A 21,000-nucleotide genomic window follows, 5' to 3' on the forward strand; every position below is an offset into this window, starting at 1 on the left:
AGCCATAGCCGTGTTAGAAGTTCAGAACGAAAAACTGTGTAATCTAGAAATAATTATGCTCAAGTAAACAAGGCTGCATTGGATTTCTGTTAATGTGACTCTATGAAGCCAATGGCAATGTCCGCTGTAGCTATAATGCCAGGAACCTCTTGTGGATTTGACAGCTCTAACGCAGTTCCACCCCAGACACCGCCAAAACAACTGCTATGCGGATGTCAGCTAAAGCAGATCTAATTAAATAGAGACCTTAATAAGACAAGTGGAACTGTAGCCTTGTAGTCATCACTGCTCTCTCATCACTGCTTATTCATTAGGGGATAGAGATGTCTTTAGTAATCTCTCTGTTTCCTCTCCTTCTCTCTTTCTCACTCTCGCTCTCTCTCAATTCAATTCAAGGGCCTTTATTGGCATGGGAAACACATGTTTACATCGCCAAAGCATATGACAAACAATCAACAAAAGTGAAAAAAACTATCAAAAATTAACAGTAAACATTACACTCACAAAAGTTTCTCTCTCCCTCTGTTTGTCTATCCATCTTTTTCTCTCATTCATTCTGTCTCTCTCTCATTCTCTTTCTTCTTGGTCTCTAAATATCACCTCTGCCCAGCACCATGTGGCCATCCTAAGAAGGTGTGGAGACCACAGTCAGTAAACCATGAATGAGAGAGCTGTGTGGAGTATGTAGCTAAGCTGTTCCTGTAGACAAGCAGAACAATCAGGAGTAATGAAAAACTGCTCCTGTAGACAGGCAGAACAATCAGGAGTAATGACAAACTGTTCCTGTAGACAGGCAGAACAATCAGGAGTAATGACAAACTGTTCCTGTAGACAGGCAGAATAATCAGGAGTAATGCCAAACTGCTCCTGTAGACAGGCAGAACAATCAGGAGTAATGCCAAACTGTTCCTGTAGACAGGCAGAACAATCAGGAGTAATGACACACTGTTCCTGTAGACAGGCAGAACAATCAGGAGTAATGACAAACTGCTCCTGTAGAAAGGCAGAACAATCAGGAGTAATGCCAAACTGCTCCTGTAGACAGGCAGAACAATCAGGAGTGATGCCAAACTGTTCCTGTAGACAGGCAGAACAATCAGGAGTGATGCCAAACTGTTCCTGTAGACAGGCAGAATAATCAGGAGTAATGCCAAACTGCTCCTGTAGACAGGCAGAACAATCAGGAGTAATGCCAAACTGCTCCTGTAGACAGGCAGAACAATCAGGAGTAATGCCAAACTGCTCCTGTAGACAGGCAGAACAATCAGGAGTAATGCCAAACTGCTCCTGTAGACAGGCAGAATAATCAGGAGTAATGCCAAACTGCTCCTGTAGACAGGCAGAACAATCAGGAGTAATGCCAAACTGCTCCTGTAGACAGGCAAAACAATTAGGAGTGATGCCAAACTGCTCCTGTAGACAGGCAGAACAATCAGGAGTAATGCCAAACTGTTCCTGTAGACAGGCAGAACAATCAGGAGTAATGACAAACTGTTCCTGTAGACAGGCAGAACAATCAGGAGTAATGCCAAACTGTTCCTGTAGACAGGCAGAACAATCAGGAGTAATCAGAATAATTACTCACAGCTCTGCTTCAGTGGTCTCCCACCACCGGAGAAGTCTTCTAGGACAGTGTTCAGTGACTGTGCTCTGAGGTGATAATAAAGGTGCTAAGTCAACCCACCTGTTGGAACAGCAACAGTCACACAGATCATTCAGTTCTTTTCATGACCCCAGACCACAGCCACTTATCACAAGTTGAGTAGAGCTCCACCAGATCCCCATGCAGACTGTTGATTAACTCTAGGTTGATCATGATGAATTTAGATTGGAATCTGCCTCTTTATTTATGGAGATTGTATTTTTGCAGTTGTTTCCCCTCTGATCTCTTTAAGCTGAGTCTCATGACCCCTGCCATTATGACCATTCATATCCAATCACCTAACCTCAGAATCCAAGCTGACCTTGCGAGGAGGAATGACAAGCAGAGCGATAGGGCTGTTCTGGCATTAGATAAGGCCTCTTCTCCCTCCCTCAGCTTATAAAAGGGGACCCATAAGCCGTTCTGTGGAGTCGAGCTTCACACAGAAATAGCCGCACTGTGTCCTTGTCTCAGGTGGAGCTGGGGACGAGGGGTGAGTTTGGGGTTGGGCTTGCTGTTGACAGGACGCAGAGCTACAGCATCTCCGTTTGCATGCCCCAGATTAGCGCCCTTATTTCTGAACCACAGGACCATGTCACCCACCTGTCCACATCCCTCTGCTGCAGAGGTCACCCCCACATACACACACACACACACACCATGACACATGCTAATCACATACACACACACACACACACCATGACACATGCTAATCATATACACACACACACACCATGACACATGCTAATCATATACACACACACACACCATGACACATGCTAATCACATACACACACACACCATGACACATGCTAATCACATACACACACACACCATGTCACATGCTGATCACATACACACACACACACACCATGACACATGCTAATCACATACACACACACACCATGACACATGCTAATCACATACACACACACACACACATAATACACATGCTGTATGTAAATACATTCAAATTACACACATGCTTATCATGTACTGTACACCAAGAGTTCCACATCACGTTACATACACATACACTTCTCTACCTGCCCTACCACAGACATACTGTACTATGTGTCATCACACGTGTCATACAGCTGAATATGAGCTGCCCAGTCCGTTGTCTTATTTGTCTTATGCTCTTAGAAAAAAAAGGTGCTAGAACCTAAAAGGGTTCTTCAGCTGTCCCCGTTGGAGAACCCTTTGAAGAACCCTTTTTGGTTCCAGGTAGAACCCTTTTGGGTTCCATGTAGACCCCTTTCCACAGAGGGTTCTACCTGGAACCCAAAAGAGTTCTACCTGGAACCAAAAATTGTTCTACCTGGAACCAAAAAGTGTTATCCTATGGAGACAGCAGAATAACCTTTTTGGAACCCTTTTTTCTAAGAGTGAAGGTTGCGGCCCATTCTATGATTGTAACCAATAACCCTCGGATACAACTGCATAGTTCTCTGCTGCCCACAAGTTGCTGTGGTAAAAATTAACCAGTACAAAATTATGTGAATTTACCACACAGTTGGAGTTCCCATCATCATAAGCCTCTCTCTCTCTCTCTCTCTCTCTCTCTCTCTCTCTCTCTCTCTCTCTCTCTCTCTCTCTCTCTCTCTCCCTTCTCTCTCTCTCTCCTTTCTCTCTCTCCCCTTCTCTACCTCTCTTACTCTCTCTCCTCTCTCTATTCCTCATATCTGTTTGTGTGTCTCTCTCACTTATTGCAGCTGTTAGGGCAGAGAGGGGGTAGAGAGGGGGCCCTGTCTGCCACACAAGCGTTTCCTGATTAGCAGTCATTAGTGGTTATTATGACTCCGCCTGTGTGTGGATCTCAAGTCCCATTTAAATGCTGTTTATAACCCTCTCACTGAATTATCCTCCATTTAAAGGAAATCATAGTGGCTTACTCTGATGCAGTGATGAATTACTGAATAAAAGTTCTAATTAAATGTGTTTTTTTCCTGAGGTTGTCAGGAATTCTGGCAGCAAGTCTCTCTTAGCAGCTGTTAGAGTTCATCACAGTGCACACCATTTCCTAGTTTCAAGCAGATACAGAGAAGTTGGGAAGTTAACTGTGTGTGTATGTGCGTGCATGCATGATTGTGTTACGCTGTGCCTATGTGTTGTTCAGATCCCTCATGGACAACTTAACTAAAATGCAGTTGTTTTAACCCCTGCGACACACAACCCAAATGGCACCATCTGTTAAACCCCCACTTTATCACAGGCCCATTACCCGTTCATACAGAGTGATGTGTAAACATTTTGGAATTCCTCCATCCAATTAAGAGAGCCGTTTGCAAACCAGTGGATTGGGTTTCCTCTGCATTTACAGCACTAATAATGGAGACAGCTCTAAATGTCCAGTAATTAGACTGAGAATTAGAGACATCTGGGAGATAAACGCTGTAGCCCACTGAACGTGGCCTGGTACACAGCAGAACACGTCACACTGCACAGATCTACAGTATTACAGGACACTCATAAACCACAGACAAATCATGTTCAGGGACAGAAGTTTGTCTTGACCCATACGACCTGATCTTGTGACCTAACCCATGTGATCTGATCATGTGACCTTATCATGTGATCTGACCCATGTGATCTGATCAGGATAAACTCCTAACCCATATCGAGGAGTCTGCAAGGAAGACTAATGAAGCTCTCGTCAAATATCTGAGCTTTCCCACTATCCTCATCTCCCTTTACAGTACATGTAAAACATTTACAAAAATAAGTTGAATTTGAAAAATACTTTTAACATTGCAGAACCAATTTTATTTCTGTAAACTTATGTTTACAATTTTTATTTAAAAAATAAAGACAAATGGCTTGGCCAAAATGATTGGCACCTGGAGCTAGTACTTGGTTACACAGCCTTTGGCCAAGATAACTGCAGACAAACCCTTTTTGAACGGTGCCCTCCACCAACTGCTGTTTTCTGCTCTTGCCATAGGTTACGGACGCTATTCAGATCTGAACTCTTCATTGGCTACTCCAGTAAAGTCCCGTGTTTATTCTTGAACCATTCCAGGGTGCATTTGATGTGTGTTTGGGGTTGTTGTCCTGCTGGAAGATCAACAACCTTCAACGCTGGAAGAGCGACAACCTTTCAGAAGTCTCTAAAACCTGACCCTTGGCAACACAGTGACTAGGGTCGAATTTCAATGACAGACTCTTTAGGCATCTCACGGCCTACGTCACTACTCTAAAATACTAAACAGTATCTACTTTAGCAAGATGTAGATTATGGAGGTTGTTTGTAATGAGTGGCTAGGTTGCATCAACTACCTTCAATAAAATCACTACAAAGGTTTTTTCCTGTAAACTTTGGTTTCGAAATGTGACGTTCTGGCATAAATGCCTCGTGATTTGTTAGGAGAGTCCCGGGATTTATTGTCTTCACTTTATCGACGTAGGTAGTGGCATAGTTCCTCTATGCCAAAAGAGTCCATCATTGAAACCGTACCCTAGTCACTGCTTTTGCCTAGGGTTGGGTTTACGAGACTACACAGTTTTATCAAATGTAAACTTGCTGCATAATCCAATGTCTATTTGTCACGCCCTGATCTGTTTCACCTGTCTTTGTGCTTGTCTCCACCCCCCTCCAGGTGTCGCCCATCTTCCCCATTATCCCCTGTGTATTTATACCTGTGTTCTCTGTTTGTCTGTTGCCAGTTTGTTTTGTTTCGTCAAGCATACCAGCGGTTTTACCTCTGCTCCTGTCTCTTGTTTGTGCCTGCTTTCTAGTTTTCCCGTTTTTGATCTTTCTGCCCGCCCTGACCCTGAGCCTGCCGTCCTGTACCTTTGCCCCACTACTCTGGATTACCAACCTCTGCCTGACCTGACCCTGAGCCTGTCTGCTGTCCTGTACCTTCGCCCCACGACTCTGGATTATCGACCTTTGCCTGCTTTGACCTGTCGTTTGCCTGCCCCTGTTGCTGTAATAAACATTGTTACTTCGACAGTCTGCATTTGGGTCTTACTTGAAACGTGATTCTATTGATACATCCATTATTACTTTGTTCACAATAACAAGATCACACATTACAGATCTGCTCACGGCACCCCCTTGAGAATATAAATGATTCATGTTTAGCCCAATATGGTAAAGCACCCTTAATGAGAGTCTAGTTTGAACAAATACATTGTGGAAAACAGAACAAAACACCTTATACACCTCCTAACCTAGGCCTGACTTGTCCTAACCCCTCCCAAGCCAATAACCCAGGGCCACCTGTCTTGTAATAAAGACGTCCTCTTAGCAATAGAAGACTGGACAAATACAGGGGTCTGTTTATGTTTTATAGATGGAGGAAAGTAAAGATGGGGAGTTGAGGCTAACATGGCTACAGATAAGAAATGGCCATTGTTTGTTTAGAGTCCTGTCCAAACAGAGGCATTAATGAATTGAGAGGTGGAGAGTCCTGGACACCTCACTACTGTCCTCATTAGCAGGCTTACATTCTCAGGGGGCAAAGGCAAATATACATTTACACATTCACTCCCCAGTCTGGCCCAGCGTCACTAGCAGAAATAACAGTGTTGCACAAAGACCTGGTATTTACCCTGCTTTAATGGAGGTTGCCATGGCGTTTCACAAATCATTGTAATTATGCTCACCATGCGGGTCACCCATGGTAACCGGCTGGTGGAAGGGTAGGATGGGGGGGTTGACTGGAGAGGAGGGAAAGTGATAATCTTTGATAAATAATAGGTTGAATTGCTGAATATAAAGCCCTTGATTAACCAGAAAACGTAAAAGAGGGCTTATTCTTTAGGCTTACTCTTCATCGGTTAGGGCCAGGGTGGGAGAGGGCTTATTCTTTAGGCTTACTCTTCATCGGTTAGGGCCAGGGTGGGAGAGGGCTCATTCTTTAGGCTTACTCTTCATCGGTTAGGGCCAGGGTGGGAGAGGGCTTATTCTTTAGGCTTACTCTTCATCGGTTAGGGCCAGGGTGGGAGAGGGCTCATTCTTTAGGCTTACTCTTCATCGGTTAGGGCCAGGGTGGGAGAGGGCTTATTCTTTAGGCTTACTCTTCATCGGTTAGGGCCAGGGTGGGAGAGGGCTTATTCTTTAGGCTTACTCTTCATCGGTTAGGGCCAGGGTGGGAGAGGGCTTATTCTTTAGGCTTACTCTTCATCGGTTAGGGCCAGGGTGGGAGAGGGCTTATTCTTTAGGCTTACTCTTCATCGGTTAGGGCCAGGGTGGGAGAAGGCTGACCAAAGGAATACCAAGGGACAGAGAGATACAGTATATAGAGAGATGAGCAACAAAGAGAGACAGGTTGGCTGCTTTGAATGCTGAGCCCTTGTAGCCTTGCTCTGTTTTGTTAAATTACCTGGAATTCATTGCAGAGGTGTCTGTGTTCATTGGATTAGAAATTGACTGGTATAATTATGTAATTGGTAGAGCTTTATCCTCGAAATAAGCTGTCAGCTGGTGGAATTGATTTATTTCCCTTCCCCACTTCTCTGACATCCTCATTTCCAACCATAATAACTGACTAAATTATACTGTATAGGCTGCAGTGCCATCATATGGCATCTTTCCATTTAAGTGTTGCCTGTATAGTAGTCATTAAGCCTTCCCAAGAAAAACAACTATATCAAATGTCTATATACCCACAGCCTGGACTTAGAGTTGAGTTTAGTTACCATTTTCTAGCATAAGGGACGTGTGAGTCCGTTATTGAAGGCAGTGGGATTGTAAGCTAGTGTTCAGATATCAGACATTGTAGGAGATGACCCAGGTCAAATGAATGGGAGAGAAACCTGCCACATTGTACGAGAGTTGAGGGGATCCTCATTAAATACGATTGAGAGATTCATTCCTCGTTTCATTTCATTCACATGGCACTGACTTCTCCTCTGTTGAGTAATTTGCCTCAATAAATATTTTAAAAAGGACAAATATTGCCCAGATCAATTTGTGTTTGTTCCGCTGGTTAACCATGAAAGGTGAATGCTGCTACAGCCATACCTGGCTAGGAATTCATTAGTTGTGGTAGTGAGTGGGAGTGTCATACCAGTGTGACTTTAGCTCATTTTGCCAGGGGAAAGGCAGGTGCCAATTAGATCTGAGTAAAGGTTCTTCTATACATGCACTTCTATTGTAAAGTGTATTATGAAACCCCCATCACAGGACGAACAGCCCCACTCCCCCTTGCCCTGCCCACTATCCTGATGGACTAAAATTGCTCCAAGTAGACGGGATTGATTCAATGGTTTCTACTGATTTTGAAAGAAACCTCTGGTTTATAATGATACTATTCAAGCTGTTACAATGGATACTGATTTGAGATAGACAGTTGAGAGCAACAGAGTGAGAGGGGGGGGGGGGAGGAGAGAATGTGGGGAGAGAGAGCGCGAGAGAGCGTGCGAGAGAGAGAGACTGATTTGGGGACTTGTTATGGGGTTGTTGAGCTGCATGTTTGTCCAAGAGGACTGGGGTTTTGTGGACAGTAACTGTCCCCCTCATCTTTTTATTGTTCTCCCGCCTATATCTCCCCCTATTTCATTTCCCCCTCACTTTTCCCTTTTCTTCCTCAGTTGTATTGATCTGCATCACAGTTTCCTATTTTCTCCAGTTCAAATTGCAGCATGTTAATTCTCCCACAAATTACAGCAATAGCAGGTATCTCTCTGTGATACTTTATAGAGGGGAGCAATCAGGGATAATTGAGTGCCTTTCAGATGGAGCCCAGCACATTCACTCCATTCAGATGGAGCCCAGCACATTCACTCCATTTCAAAGAGCATCCATTTATGGCCTAATCGCTCTTTAAGCACTGAATTTCTGGAACACAAATGATTTTGCTTAAGTGTATTTGGGAATCATAGTCTTTTGAGGATGGATAATAGAAATCAAATCCCTTTCACGAGAGCTGACATTTCTACATTTTCCAATTGAAATTAATTTCTAAAATTTAGCATGAATATCTTCAAATTGCTGACAATTATACCTTTTCAATGAGAACAAATTACGCGCAACAAAAAGTGGAGACAACTGGTGCTTCAGTTAAATGGCTTTGTTTCCCAATTCCCTGCTTTTCCTTATTTTCCTTATAAAGATGTACATACAGTATATTGACTCAGGGGGCGACCTGCTTTGTGGATTACTTTCCACTCTAATTTTTGCCCATTAAATTAACTTAAATTGTTTATTTTTGTTAAGCTTCAACAAACCTGTTTCGGATTTTTGTTTCTCTACGGCAGCTGCAGACATAACTGTTGATGTGATTACAATGGAAGTTGTGGGGCCAGAATCACGCTGCTTGACCTCTAGTCATCAATTGATTTTAGGATGCAAAGCATTCTCTTCGAACTATTAGACTGCATACCAATGTGGACTGAATAATGCTAGGTATTGGACAGACGTTTTAAGGTTTGTTTTCGCTCTTGGCCATTGTGTTGGTAAACAGTTTACAACATGGATGTGATGGTGTAATGGGAATGCATCCATGTGGGTGTGTAGGGTTCAATAAATTCCCTGGTTGTCCCGAAATCCTGTTTGGTAGTCCCGAAATCCTGTTTGGTAGTCCCGAAATCCTGTTTGGTAGTCCCAAAATCCTGTTTGGTAGTCCCAAAATCCTGTTTGGTAGTCCCAAAATCCCGGTTGGCATTCCCAGAATGAGAAGGGAATAATCAGGAAATCCAACCCTGGATTTCTGGAAAATCAGGGAATTTATTGAAAGTTCCTGGAATGTAATCGGCACTTTTAGGGGCTTGCAGCCAAAGGAGGGGGAACATTGGATTGCTCTGATAAAGAAGTCATTTCACAGATGGTTAAATCCAGCGTTGCTCAAACTGAAAAATCTGCAACTTTGCTGTGAAAATTGCTTTTTTTAGGCTTACAACAGATCAGCAAATAGGAGTCATGGAATGTCATAATGTGTGTTGGAGAAGGAGGGGAAGGGTTCATTAATAGTGCTTTGCTGAACTGACAGGCTACAGTTCGTGGGTAACAGTTGCCAAGCCAAACAAGAGTATTAAAACCATTCACAACTCTTCCTAATTCCCCCTAAAGTGTTATTCATGCAAGAATTGTATGACTACTATGGGGACACAGCGGTTCAGGCCCAATAATGACAATTAGCAGGAAGAATAATGGCGAATCAAATTGACAGCCACTGCTCATCAGCTTCTCACACAATATCTTATCAAAACAAACTATTATGAAGGAGGTCATTTCTCTGCTCTTCTCCATCACTCATGTGTATGACTGGAACAACAGTGGCAGGTGTTGAGTTGAGTTAGGGCAGTTACTGAGGGATTTACAAACAAAACAAAAGGTTTTCACAGGTCTCCCCTCCTCTCATAGGGAACATCACAGGTCTCCCCTCCTCTCATAGGGAACATCACAGGTCTCCCCTCCTCTCATAGGGAACATCACAGGATCCATCTCTCTGCTCCTTCATAACAATATTTATCATGATCAGGTCCAGCTCGATTGTTGATGGCTGGAATATGCTAAGCCTATCCCCTTGTAAAAAAAACACACACAAAGGGACTTAAACCATTTTGATGATGGAACACTTATATAGGTTGAGGATAGCTCTGACAGCAGCTCAGCGATTCATCCAGTCATTTCTGTAGAATCCATTCTTACAATTCCTGACTCCTCATACTGTCCATTTTGTCCAATGCAGCCAGTTGAAATGTTTTCTCAAGTGGTGGTCATTTTGGGGAGGAGAATAAATGATGTGCCTATATATTCCTCTCGGGTAAGGACATTTTGACAGCACTTACTTTACAGTGGTCGCAATCAGGACGCATCCACAATGCAAATTGGACCAATCACTGTCCTAGGAGCAGGATAAGGAGACAGCGGGAAAGAGGGCGCCATCACACTGCCTGGATGGCCGGTGTTGATTGAAAACAGTCTTCAGACTCCGGGAAATGATAGGGAGAGTAATTGACGAGAGGGCAAAAGGATAGCCCTTCATAAATAATGGGACATGGAGCATGTGTTTGAGCTGGCCAGCTAGGCCTTGTTTGGAGCGCTCAAGACAAGCTTCATGCCTGGTATTTTCATCTGGGGCCGGAGCACTGAGAGGCCTAAGGGATCGTTATCATCACACGTTGCCATGATGAATGTCACTTGATTGAAAAAGGGGACCCTCTTAGAATGGATTCGTTTAAATGTTAGTGAACACTTTGGGAGTTTGTAGCGAAAGGCAGGGAGGCTGGTTAGATGTGTAATCAATAGATGAACGCTCATCTCTCTAGGCCGGATTACAGGGTAGAGGCTAACATGATTCTTTCTTCGTCCTCTGTTCTTCAGACACCACTTAGGCATTCAAGGTTTGCTGTATATATTTATTCATCAATTTATTTGTATTCCCCCTGATTCAAGGGCCACTGTTCAGCAGCACGCAACAGTTCACACGTATAATTCTGAAAAAACACACACACACAGACATACACACATCAAGATGAATAAACACACACCTCCACTGATTTAGAAAATGCATTTGCATGTTAAACTCCATGGCGTTTCCCACCCTTCAATTAGACGTTGTACTGATTCACTCATGCATTTCCACATAGCTGAAAGTATGCAATACCTTATTGCAATACCTTCTAGTCATGTAGCACCCAACGCTTTAAACAGCTAGGCTAAAAGTAATGATAACTACATGTGCGTTCCTACACTCAAAATGGAATGCACAACTTGTTCCAACATGAAAGGCGACCCAATTGGGCATTTGATTTATTCTTCCCTACGAATATTTCTGCCAATGCTGTTGAGATGAGACCAGAGAACCTAATGATTGTCCTCTGTTCTGTGGTTCACTGATCAGACCTCTGTCATTTAGTTCCAGACAGATTTGGCTGCTGGTCATCTGAGAACAGACCTGCAAAAGCATAGATACCACACAAATGTGTTCTCTCACACGCAATGCATGACAACCTTTTAAACCCATTTCCCCCTTAATCATTCAGGCACATTTGTTCCCTTTTCCTCTTTAAACTCAATAGCTCAGGAATAAGCTCTGATTTCTGAATAGGATGGGCAACAGCAAAGAGAGAGGGATGAATAGAGGGATGAAGAGAGAAATGTCAGAAGGAGGAGAGGGTGGAGATTCAGGGGGGATGGCGCTCACAGCTAATCTACATGTAGACCACAATCCTCTCTGCCTGATTGGTGTCTACCAAGTTAAATGTGGAGGCAATTTAAAACACAGTGTGAGCTATTCGGTGAAACGTAAAAAATGCAGACGATTGAATATCCAATATCAACAGATTCTCTGTTGACTTTGATTGTATTCTCTTGTGAACAACTTTTCATCCCCCCTCCGGCTACTGCGTTCTCTCATGCCCTGTATCTGTAACTCCTCATACTCATGTCCTATAATGTGGTCTGTGCGATTACATGCATATTTACATGTCATTTACCACATTGATAACCTAAAATGGTCTTTAATCTGCTCTGCTCATTTTCTCTCGGGCTCCATGTCTTGCTGGGACTCACTCAGCCCACCTACCACCCCCTGAGCCCTGCACCATTGTGAATCCACTGGTACAATTGTCAAACCAATTATTAATTCTCTGCAATTACAATCGCACAAAGAACTTTTCTCTGCTCGGAGTGATGATTAAATTAACAGCTATTCCAGCTGCCTAATAACATCTAATAGAATATTCATAAGCAGCTCAAATGGAATGTGTGTTATCTCCAGTAACTTCATCATGCTCACTTAATTACATGCTTGTTATTGTATTTACACCTTGTTAGCACTCACTGAAGCTGATACACTCACTGAAGCTGATACACTCACTGAAGCTGACACACTTTGTGACTGGCTGTACAGCTTGTAGAAGAGATTATCACAGCATCTCTCTCTCTCTCTCTCTCTCTCTCTCTCTCTCTCTCTCTCTCTCTCGCTCTCTTTCGTCATCTCTCTCTCTCTCTCTCTCTCTCTCTCTCTCTATCACTCTCTTTCCTCATCTCTCTCTCTATCTTTCTGTTTTGATATTTTCTACTCTCCTTTCTTGGCTGTCATTTTAGCTCTCATTTTCAAAATAATGTACTCTCTTTCCTCAGCCTTTCTCTCTCCTCTCCATCTTTCTTATTCATGCTGTAAGTCATGCCATTTGACTTGGGATATGGCTCCTGCTGTGCCCCAGCGGTGCTTTCAGGTGAATGTGTTCAAGGGAAGAAGATGCCTCATGCAGTCTCCATCGCTTTAGAATGATCTATCTACCTCTCCACTCCTCAGATTGTTCAAATCGGAAAGATAAAAAATCTAATCTTGAAGAATTGATGGCATGATTGCTTTTGTTTTGATTACCTTTAATCCTCCTCTCTATCTTCCCTGTTTTCTCTTTACTTTCTCTTGTATTGGGTTGTTTTGTGTGATCATCATGTGCTCATCTCTCAGAGTTTCACCCATGACTCTCAATCTGTGCCAGTTGAGCAGTATTTGTCCAATGCTTGGAATGAGGCCTGGCTGTGTGATGGCTGCGTTATAAGGCGTTTGAAAGGATTTTTTAAAAAGTATATATTTTGAATATAAACTAATTGCTAAACGGATTATTATGTTTTAAATGTCACTTATTCTTCCCTCTTTCCAAATGTATTTTTCTCTTTACATATTTTCCTCTTTCCTTAGATTCACCTCATTTCCCCCTCTGTTTGTTGATATCATCAAACGTGTACCTTCAGAATACGTAAATGGGAAGGTTTGAAATTATTTCTAAATACACATTTAGGAAAATGTTTATTCAATAATAGAGTTCTAATTTGTTCTGATATTTTTATAAGCCAATAACCCATCAACAGAGTGGGTCAACTTTTTCTCTCTCTCACGTGCACTCTGTACTGTTCATGCTGTTGAATACACCTCTCAATTCTGTCCTCAGAATGATTGCATTATTCATTTCATTGCAACACAGTTAAAAGCAAGGAAAGGTATAACGTTTTCCATTTGAAAGTTTATTGAAAATGAAAATGTTTTTTCAATAATAGAATATAATTTGTTTTGATATTTTGTACACCTCTCTCTATATCTGAGTCAACTCCCCAATGCCCACCTTCCTCTTCCTTTCTCTCCCTCTCTCCTCCTCCTCTGTCCACATGGCAGTAAGTGAAAGTTTGGTTGTAACTCCCCCACAGCTGTGAGGTGGAGTAAATAGTCCCCTTTTCTCCAACCTGGTGGGAAAAGTCAATATGCCATCTACAGAGTGGGTTCACTCACTCTCTCTCTCTCTCTCTCTCTTTTATCTTATTGATGGACTAATTTGTGATCCAACAAAATGCCTGGCATTTGAGACGTAAGTTGCACAGTGACAACTTAAAATTGGTGGCTAATGATGCCTAATGCACTTACTCATTTTTTTGCCTCTGTTTATCCAAATTATAACTTGTTGGCCTTTATTGTTTCATTGCCTGCATGTGCTGTTGTTCTTTAGTCTGATTAAACATCTTGTGTGTGGTCAAATGTGTTCAAATACATCTTGGCATTCAGAAGAGTGTTTCAGCATGGCCTGTTTCCCTCTTTGGGGCTATATGCCAAAGCCTCCCAACCACCCATCACAATATGACAGGTGTTTGGCTGTTCCTTATTTTCTTCTTGCCTCTGAGTTTCCTTGGATTAGGCTACTCAATGAAATTCAATTTACTGTGTTGCTGATAGTCCTTTGAAGGGAGATTGGTGTAGGCCTATCCTGGACTTTTATTCTCTCGCCATTATTCATGACATTGTCGAATATGTAAGTAGCCTGCCTCAGGGAAATAATGGAACCCCCAGCCTTTTAACAAAGTGATTTCCTTGTTGCTCTGAATGGAAAGCTATGAGATGACAAACCGCTTAATAAATAAAGTATTCTAATTGGATGAAGGAGAATGAGCTGCAAGATAATTAACGCAAGTCACACAATGAGTGCCATACTTCAGTCATTCTTTGCTTTTCAAAATCGGTCATTCGGTCATTCAACGTTATCTCCAGTCGATTTTTAAGGTTTCTTCATCCTGGAACAGGCTTCACTAATCGGGTTATTGTCCATTTTTAAAGATGCTTTCTTGAGATGCTGACGAAATGCGTTATCATGAAAACAATGTTACATTGTAAAATATTTATTTGGACAGTTTATTTGGGTTAATTATTACGCCATGCTATTTGAAAAGGGGAAAGGAATGGCTAAAAATGCGCGCACATATACACATAGATGTAAACGCTTGGAAAACACTTGGAAAGATAGTTGGGAAATAGTTAGCCCTTGTAACAATGCCCCTATACTAAAGGGAATCCAGCTGGTGAAACTGAAATAAATCTACTTCTACTGACCCTTTTATCTAAAAGTCGCTTTATTGTGTCGTTTAAATTAGACGAGATTAGTAAGTAAAAGACGCGAAGGATTTTCAATAAAAAGGGATATTAATCCGAGAGGTAATTTCACGCGATTTGGTTCAGCAGCATGGACGGGGTCAAATTGAGCAGAATAGTTAAATAAAGGTTTAAAAAATAGCGGTAACTGCTATCAAGTTAATAGCCAATGGTAGGGCTCCCGAATTAAGACGTGAGGCGACGGCAGCACATATGAAAAAAATCTGTATTTTGTTATGTCTTTTAATGCCGGTCTACGTTTTGTTGCAGAATAAATATGACCATATAAATCCCTTAATCCACACCTTTGTCCCTGTTTAAGAGTTGAATCCAGCTCTTGAGATCCATCAGTTGGACTATCAACTAGGCTCCATCAATCCATACTGGGCAAGTGTATTTTTGGAGACACATCTGTTTCTCTTTTGCAAGCTTGTTAATACTGTTTCATGCTGTTGAGTACACCTCTCAATTCTGTCCTCAGAATGATTTCATTTAGCATTTTTCTTTCATTGCAACACAGTTAAAAGCAAGCAAAGGTGCAAAGTTTTGCATTTGACAGTTTTTTGTCAACTGATTCATCTGAAACCAGGAAAGAAAACTTAATTTTATATATATATATGTAAAATGTTCCTCCTGAAAACTTCCTTCTGGCTCATATATGATTGATCATAAATAATAACTTGAATACCCAAGTAATTTAATAAGACTGCGAAAATCTATCTATCAACAAACACCATATCATCAATACACTAAACATACATTGGGCTTATATGATCAACAGCATTACTCTCCTTTTAAACCTTTCCAGGGCCTAGAGCTGTTCCTTTGGTGGCCTGTAGTACCCTGTGCAAGGCTGCTAATGGGTCATTCCTGAGGGTCAAAGGGCAGGGAGTTCACTATTTGTATTTCTTCTCTCTTCCTCAGTTCATGAGGAAAGCATGTTGTGGACAGTCTGGAGTAACAGAACATTGGGACAACTAACTGGGAAAGATGAGGCCTTGTTGTGTTATAGCCTACCACTTCAAAGCTGCTATTCCTTTGGTCATGACTCCTGCTCCATGTAGAAGGAATTGGAGGGGGTTTAATGTCTCCTAACACACCTCCTTTCCAGTGGTGCTGGAAGGTAGGATGTTGAGTTGTGTCAGCTGAGCTGAGTGCTCTTTGGCTTTGAGGCGCAGTGCTGCGATACTGGAGGCCCGGCGGTCTACAGGCGAGGAGGGGGAGGAGGGGGAGGCCTCTGACAAGGCCATTGGGGGCTGGACTGGGGCCTCTACTGCAGGTATGGGCTGACGTAAGAGTGTCAGGGGACCCATGCTGGAGAAGAGTCTGTCAATGGAAGAAGAGCGATAGAGAAGGGTGGAAGAGATAGATACAGAAGATGTCAGGGAATGAGAGAAGTGAGACATAATGAATTATACATATAGTCCAAAGTAACCACTTCAATCAGATGAAGCCTTACTAATAGAGGTGTTGATGGTTCTCACCTTCCAAAGGAGGGGCTAATAAAGGTGGGGTGTCTAAACATGGCTGCTCCCAGGAAGGGGCCAAATCCCAGGGGAGAGGAAGAGCTGGAGAGGGGGTGGGTTAGACCCTGGAATGAGGTGGTAGCAGCTGTCCAGGCACCGTCCAGGGAGGGGTGAGAGTGGGGCGAAAAGGGACTTCCCTCCAGGTAGTGGCTTAGGTGGTGTGCTGCACCCAGGGGTCCAGAGATGGTGTGGCCCTGGGGGTGAGTCTGAACCCCAGATTTCTCTCGTTTCCGCCACTTAGCTCTACGGTTCTGGAACCACACCTTAGATAGAGGGAGGAAGAGAAAGAACATTAGGCCTAGCGTTGGGGTTAGAGTTATGTGGTTATGGTTAGTATTTCATGTTGGGTACATACGTAGTATTATCTATTTAGTATGTGTTACTTGTTGAAATTGTCATTTGGACATGATAATAAAGCATGTTTTGTTCAAATTGAAAGTAATCCAATTATTGGCGACAGTGAAGAGAACAGAGAACGAGGATTCCCCTCCCATACAGACTTGACACTGGTTATAAAACTAAATATATGGAATTTACGCGGTTTTATAACCTCTCCAAAATATGATTTGCTAATCTACAGCTGAAGCGAGTGACATCTGGGGGGTTGAATGCTTAGTCTGGTATCTAAGGTTGAGACTCGAGTTTCAAAATGTAAGCAATATCCTAAAATGAGGATAGGGTAGCGAGCACCTATAACCGCGTCTATCTCACTTGAAATGCAAGATATCAACATATCAATGCAGGACTATTACAAAAGATAGATTTCCGTTTTCTAGTGTGTTTTTTAGATCATTTTCCTTCTCACTGTCATAAGTGAACTGTATTACTTAATGTAATAATAATAATAGCAATAATATGCAATTAGGTCTATCATAGACTTTACACTTGTATTATGATGCACATTGTTATAGGATATCATATAATGTGCTTGCATGTTTATCGAAATTAAATATGGTCATAATGATGTCAATTATGAAGTAATAATAATTTAGACTCACTTGCACACGCGCCTCGGTGAGATTCAACTGCATCGCTAACTCCTCCCTAAATTGAAAGAAGAAAAAATGGCAAATAATATTCAGTATCATCGCTTTAAACATTCAAATCCAACGATGAGAATAATACAAGCCTAAAGATACAATAGAAATGACATTATATAAAATATGAAATATTGTTGGATTAGCTTACTTTCTGTGTAGGCTTCTTTTAATGAAAATAAACAATGACAATTCATAGCTATCAATCTTCAAAATTCTGCTGTTTGAATCAATAGATATCCTGTCTCACAAATATGTTGCAATTACGCAAACAAATAGCTCCATCATTTAATAACAAACCTTTCTATCTGTAGCAGCCAACTTCAATTGACCTCTCAATAATGTAAACACTTTCGAACAATATTTTTGGAATATATATTTTTTTGCAACCACAATTATCATGAGTAAAAAAACACAATATTTCACAATTATAATTAATAATAATGAAAATGAGTGTGTCACTGTCAGATTATCATTACAATGGGTTTAAAGAAATGTAATATTTAAACCAATATAATAGCCTACTCTATAATATTTCTATATATTCTATTCCCTGCACACACACAGCTTTTTATATGTCCTTTTGTTATGTGTGAATTATAGTGTACAACACGTATTATTATTAGTAGTAGTATTATTAATAACAAAGTAGGCTAATGATGCGTAATATGGCTGTTATATAATCATTCATAACAATTGAATAAATGATATTACTGTTCTGATATTACTATTAATGATAATAAATGTTTGATATTCTTACATTTCTTAGGCAAACAATGTTCATTTATATGTTGATCACCTCAATGCAAGGATTTACCATAAAAAAGGCTAACTTTCGAATCATATCTAGACTCCTAATTTGGATTATCACAAACTAAAAGCTACATTTTTATTTTATTTTCATAACCATGGGCCTAGCCATATATGCAACAGATTAACATTTTAATAGTGTTAAAATAACAGATTTTTAAAAGTGCTGGCACACGAGAATTCTACCTCGTGAACACGTCCGGGTAGTGCGTCTTCTGGAAAGCTCTCTCCAGCTCCTCAAGTTGATAACTTGTAAACGTAGTCCTGTATCTCCTCTGTTTTCGCTTTAGCATCCCCTCCTCTGAGTCACTGCCAGCTGAAAGGCACACGTTGTCCTCGCTATCTTTTACATCTCCATCGATGTGCAAACTCTCCCCGTTCTTTGGGGACGTTTCTACTTCTTCGCAGATGCGCTCCTTGCAAGTGTCCTCGAACTTTGGGGCGCCAAGTTCACCCTGTCCCTCTTTCCCTCGTCCGAGGTTCCGTTCTTCCTCTCTCGGACTGTGGGACGCGTTCTCCCTGTATGATTTACTGCGGCTGATGTTAACTTGTGGCGCCTGAGTGATTTTCAGAATTTCATGGGCTTTGTCTAGAGGACGCTCCCTGTCTTCTTGCTTCTCATGATCGCGAATTCCGCGACTGGAGTCCATGAACTTCCCCGCTGGGCCATATAGACGCCGCAACTTGGTGGGCAGGTGTATGTCGGCATTTTTCTGAGAGGCTGTGAAGACAGACCGTTTATTTTAAGGAACTTGTAAATAATCAACAGCGCAATAAGCAATATGTTTAATAAGACTAGTATATAGCCCTGTATATGCTAGTCTTCTCTAAAAACCCATAGACGCGCCTAATGAAATGTAAGTTAAATGCAAAGGGCAGGCTGCACAAATTTAACCAACTTGTTTTGTTTCTCATGTTGTTTCGTTCGTATGCGTTTTGAACGCTATATCCAGTGCTTGACTTGGGCGGGAGCTGAGTAGGCCTACCGGCACCTCCGGTTTTACTGCTTGAGCTCCTGTTCCTCTTATAGACTATTAGCTCAAACGTATCGTGGAGCTCCTGCACCTAAATATGTATAAACATTACCGGCACCCAAAATGAGTACCGGAACCTATTTCAGTCCAAGTCAAGCACTGGCTATATCTTAACCATTAGCTGCAAATGCAATATACATTTGGACATGTTTACATTTGGACATGTATTATTTAATTGCATATTGCGCCCAAAGTAGGGTGCTAGGTGTTAAAGAGAAAGTCAACCAACAACATATTACCTTCCAAAGACGCATTATGCTCCACTCTTCCAGCCAGCATTGGTAAACTTTGCATTCCTGTGAGTCTGACTTTGAGAGGACTTCTCCGGCCGAGTATGCTTTCGATGCAGTACGAGAGCATGGGGGATTTAGGTTTACTCTCGGTTGTGTCAGAGGCATCTTTCTCATTTGGATGGCTCATTTTTTTCGCCGCACAGGTGAGTCTCTTGTCTGGACTGAGCTTGACTGCGTAAAAGTATGTTCTTCAACCACGCTGCCTCCCCTCTCTCATCCCCCGTCGACACTGACATCTGAGGGCTACTTTACTTGTCACAGTCCCAAATCTGTCGCATCCACGTGTTCTTGGCTTCCTATTGGTTGCCAGCTGAAAAAATAAGCATAATAGCCCCCGATTGTCAGTCAAGTTCAATTTCAAGAACCAGACAGATCACAACTTACTTTTTTAAAGAGCTGTTGCCATACGTTTCGATGTCAGGCTAGTGTAACGACCCTGGGTTTATAAGCGCGGAATTCGACCCTGCCGCACGAGCATGCTTTTGCGGCACAGTCGATAGCGCGCCGGACCTCGGGCTCGAAGTGTCCGAGACCTACTCGTTTCATTACATTGGTGTCAGAAGTGATCGGACCTCGCATCCACGACAGTGCGTGTGCTTGGCCGGTAAGCGCGTTCCTGTAAGACGTAGCTAGCGCGAGGACGCGCTCTTTGAAAGGAGGGAGTAGTGTAACGACCCTGGGTTTATAAGCGCGGAAATCGAACCTGCCGCACGAGCATGCTTTTGCGGCACCATCGATAGCTCGCCGGACCTCGGTCTCGAGGGTTCGAGACCTGCTCCCTGCTGTTTCATTACACTATTAAAACCCTTATAATTTAAATTCTTACGCACGTTGAGATCAGATACTTTGACATATGGAGAAAATTGTGTTATAGACCTAGGTGAGGAAGAACAATAACCTATAGGTAAGATATAGGTTATTATAGGACAGGTGATATAGGGGGACTGACGTTTTAATGTGCAGCGATCAGTGCTAAGGCGTGTGTGTGTTTGTCATTGAGTGGTTGTGCTATAACGTCAACCGTGAATTGAATATGCCACCTGCTGTAATTGTTTTGCCATTGCAGGTTAGGAAACGAACGCAGTTTTCGTTTTCTCTCTCGCTCGCTCCCGTTCTATTTGAGTTTGAGTTTAATTTTATTTTTACAGGGACAGTGCACATTAATCAACGTTTCAGTAAAAGTGCCGGTTTTAGCCAGCCGGCTAATTTTCAACCGCAGTCCCTGGGCAGGTTATTAAAAAAAATTACAATATAGACAATAGCAGCATAGAACAAGCAAGACATAGCAACATAGGACAAGCAAGACATAGCATACAGAGCAACATAGGACAAGCAAGAC

At 42.2% G+C, this 21,000-nt stretch overlaps 1 protein-coding gene across 1 annotated transcript; it reads right to left on the reverse strand.

The window, feature by feature from the left end:
- Positions 1-10,937: 10,937 nt before the first annotated feature.
- Positions 10,938-20,260, reverse strand: LOC139388793 (aristaless-related homeobox protein-like). Its single transcript, XM_071135714.1, has 5 exons — positions 19,608-20,260; positions 18,521-19,055; positions 17,486-17,531; positions 16,446-16,750; positions 10,938-16,287 (listed from the first exon to the last, which is right to left on the reverse strand). The coding sequence occupies exons 1-5, from the start codon at positions 19,786-19,788 to the stop codon at positions 16,053-16,055; spliced, it is 1,302 nt and encodes a 433-aa protein (XP_070991815.1). The 5' UTR covers positions 19,789-20,260; the 3' UTR covers positions 10,938-16,052.
- Between the last annotated feature and the right edge of the window lie 740 nt (positions 20,261-21,000).

This window comes from Oncorhynchus clarkii, chromosome 29, assembly GCF_045791955.1.
Source record: "Oncorhynchus clarkii lewisi isolate Uvic-CL-2024 chromosome 29, UVic_Ocla_1.0, whole genome shotgun sequence".
Lineage (NCBI taxonomy): Eukaryota > Metazoa > Chordata > Actinopteri > Salmoniformes > Salmonidae > Oncorhynchus > Oncorhynchus clarkii.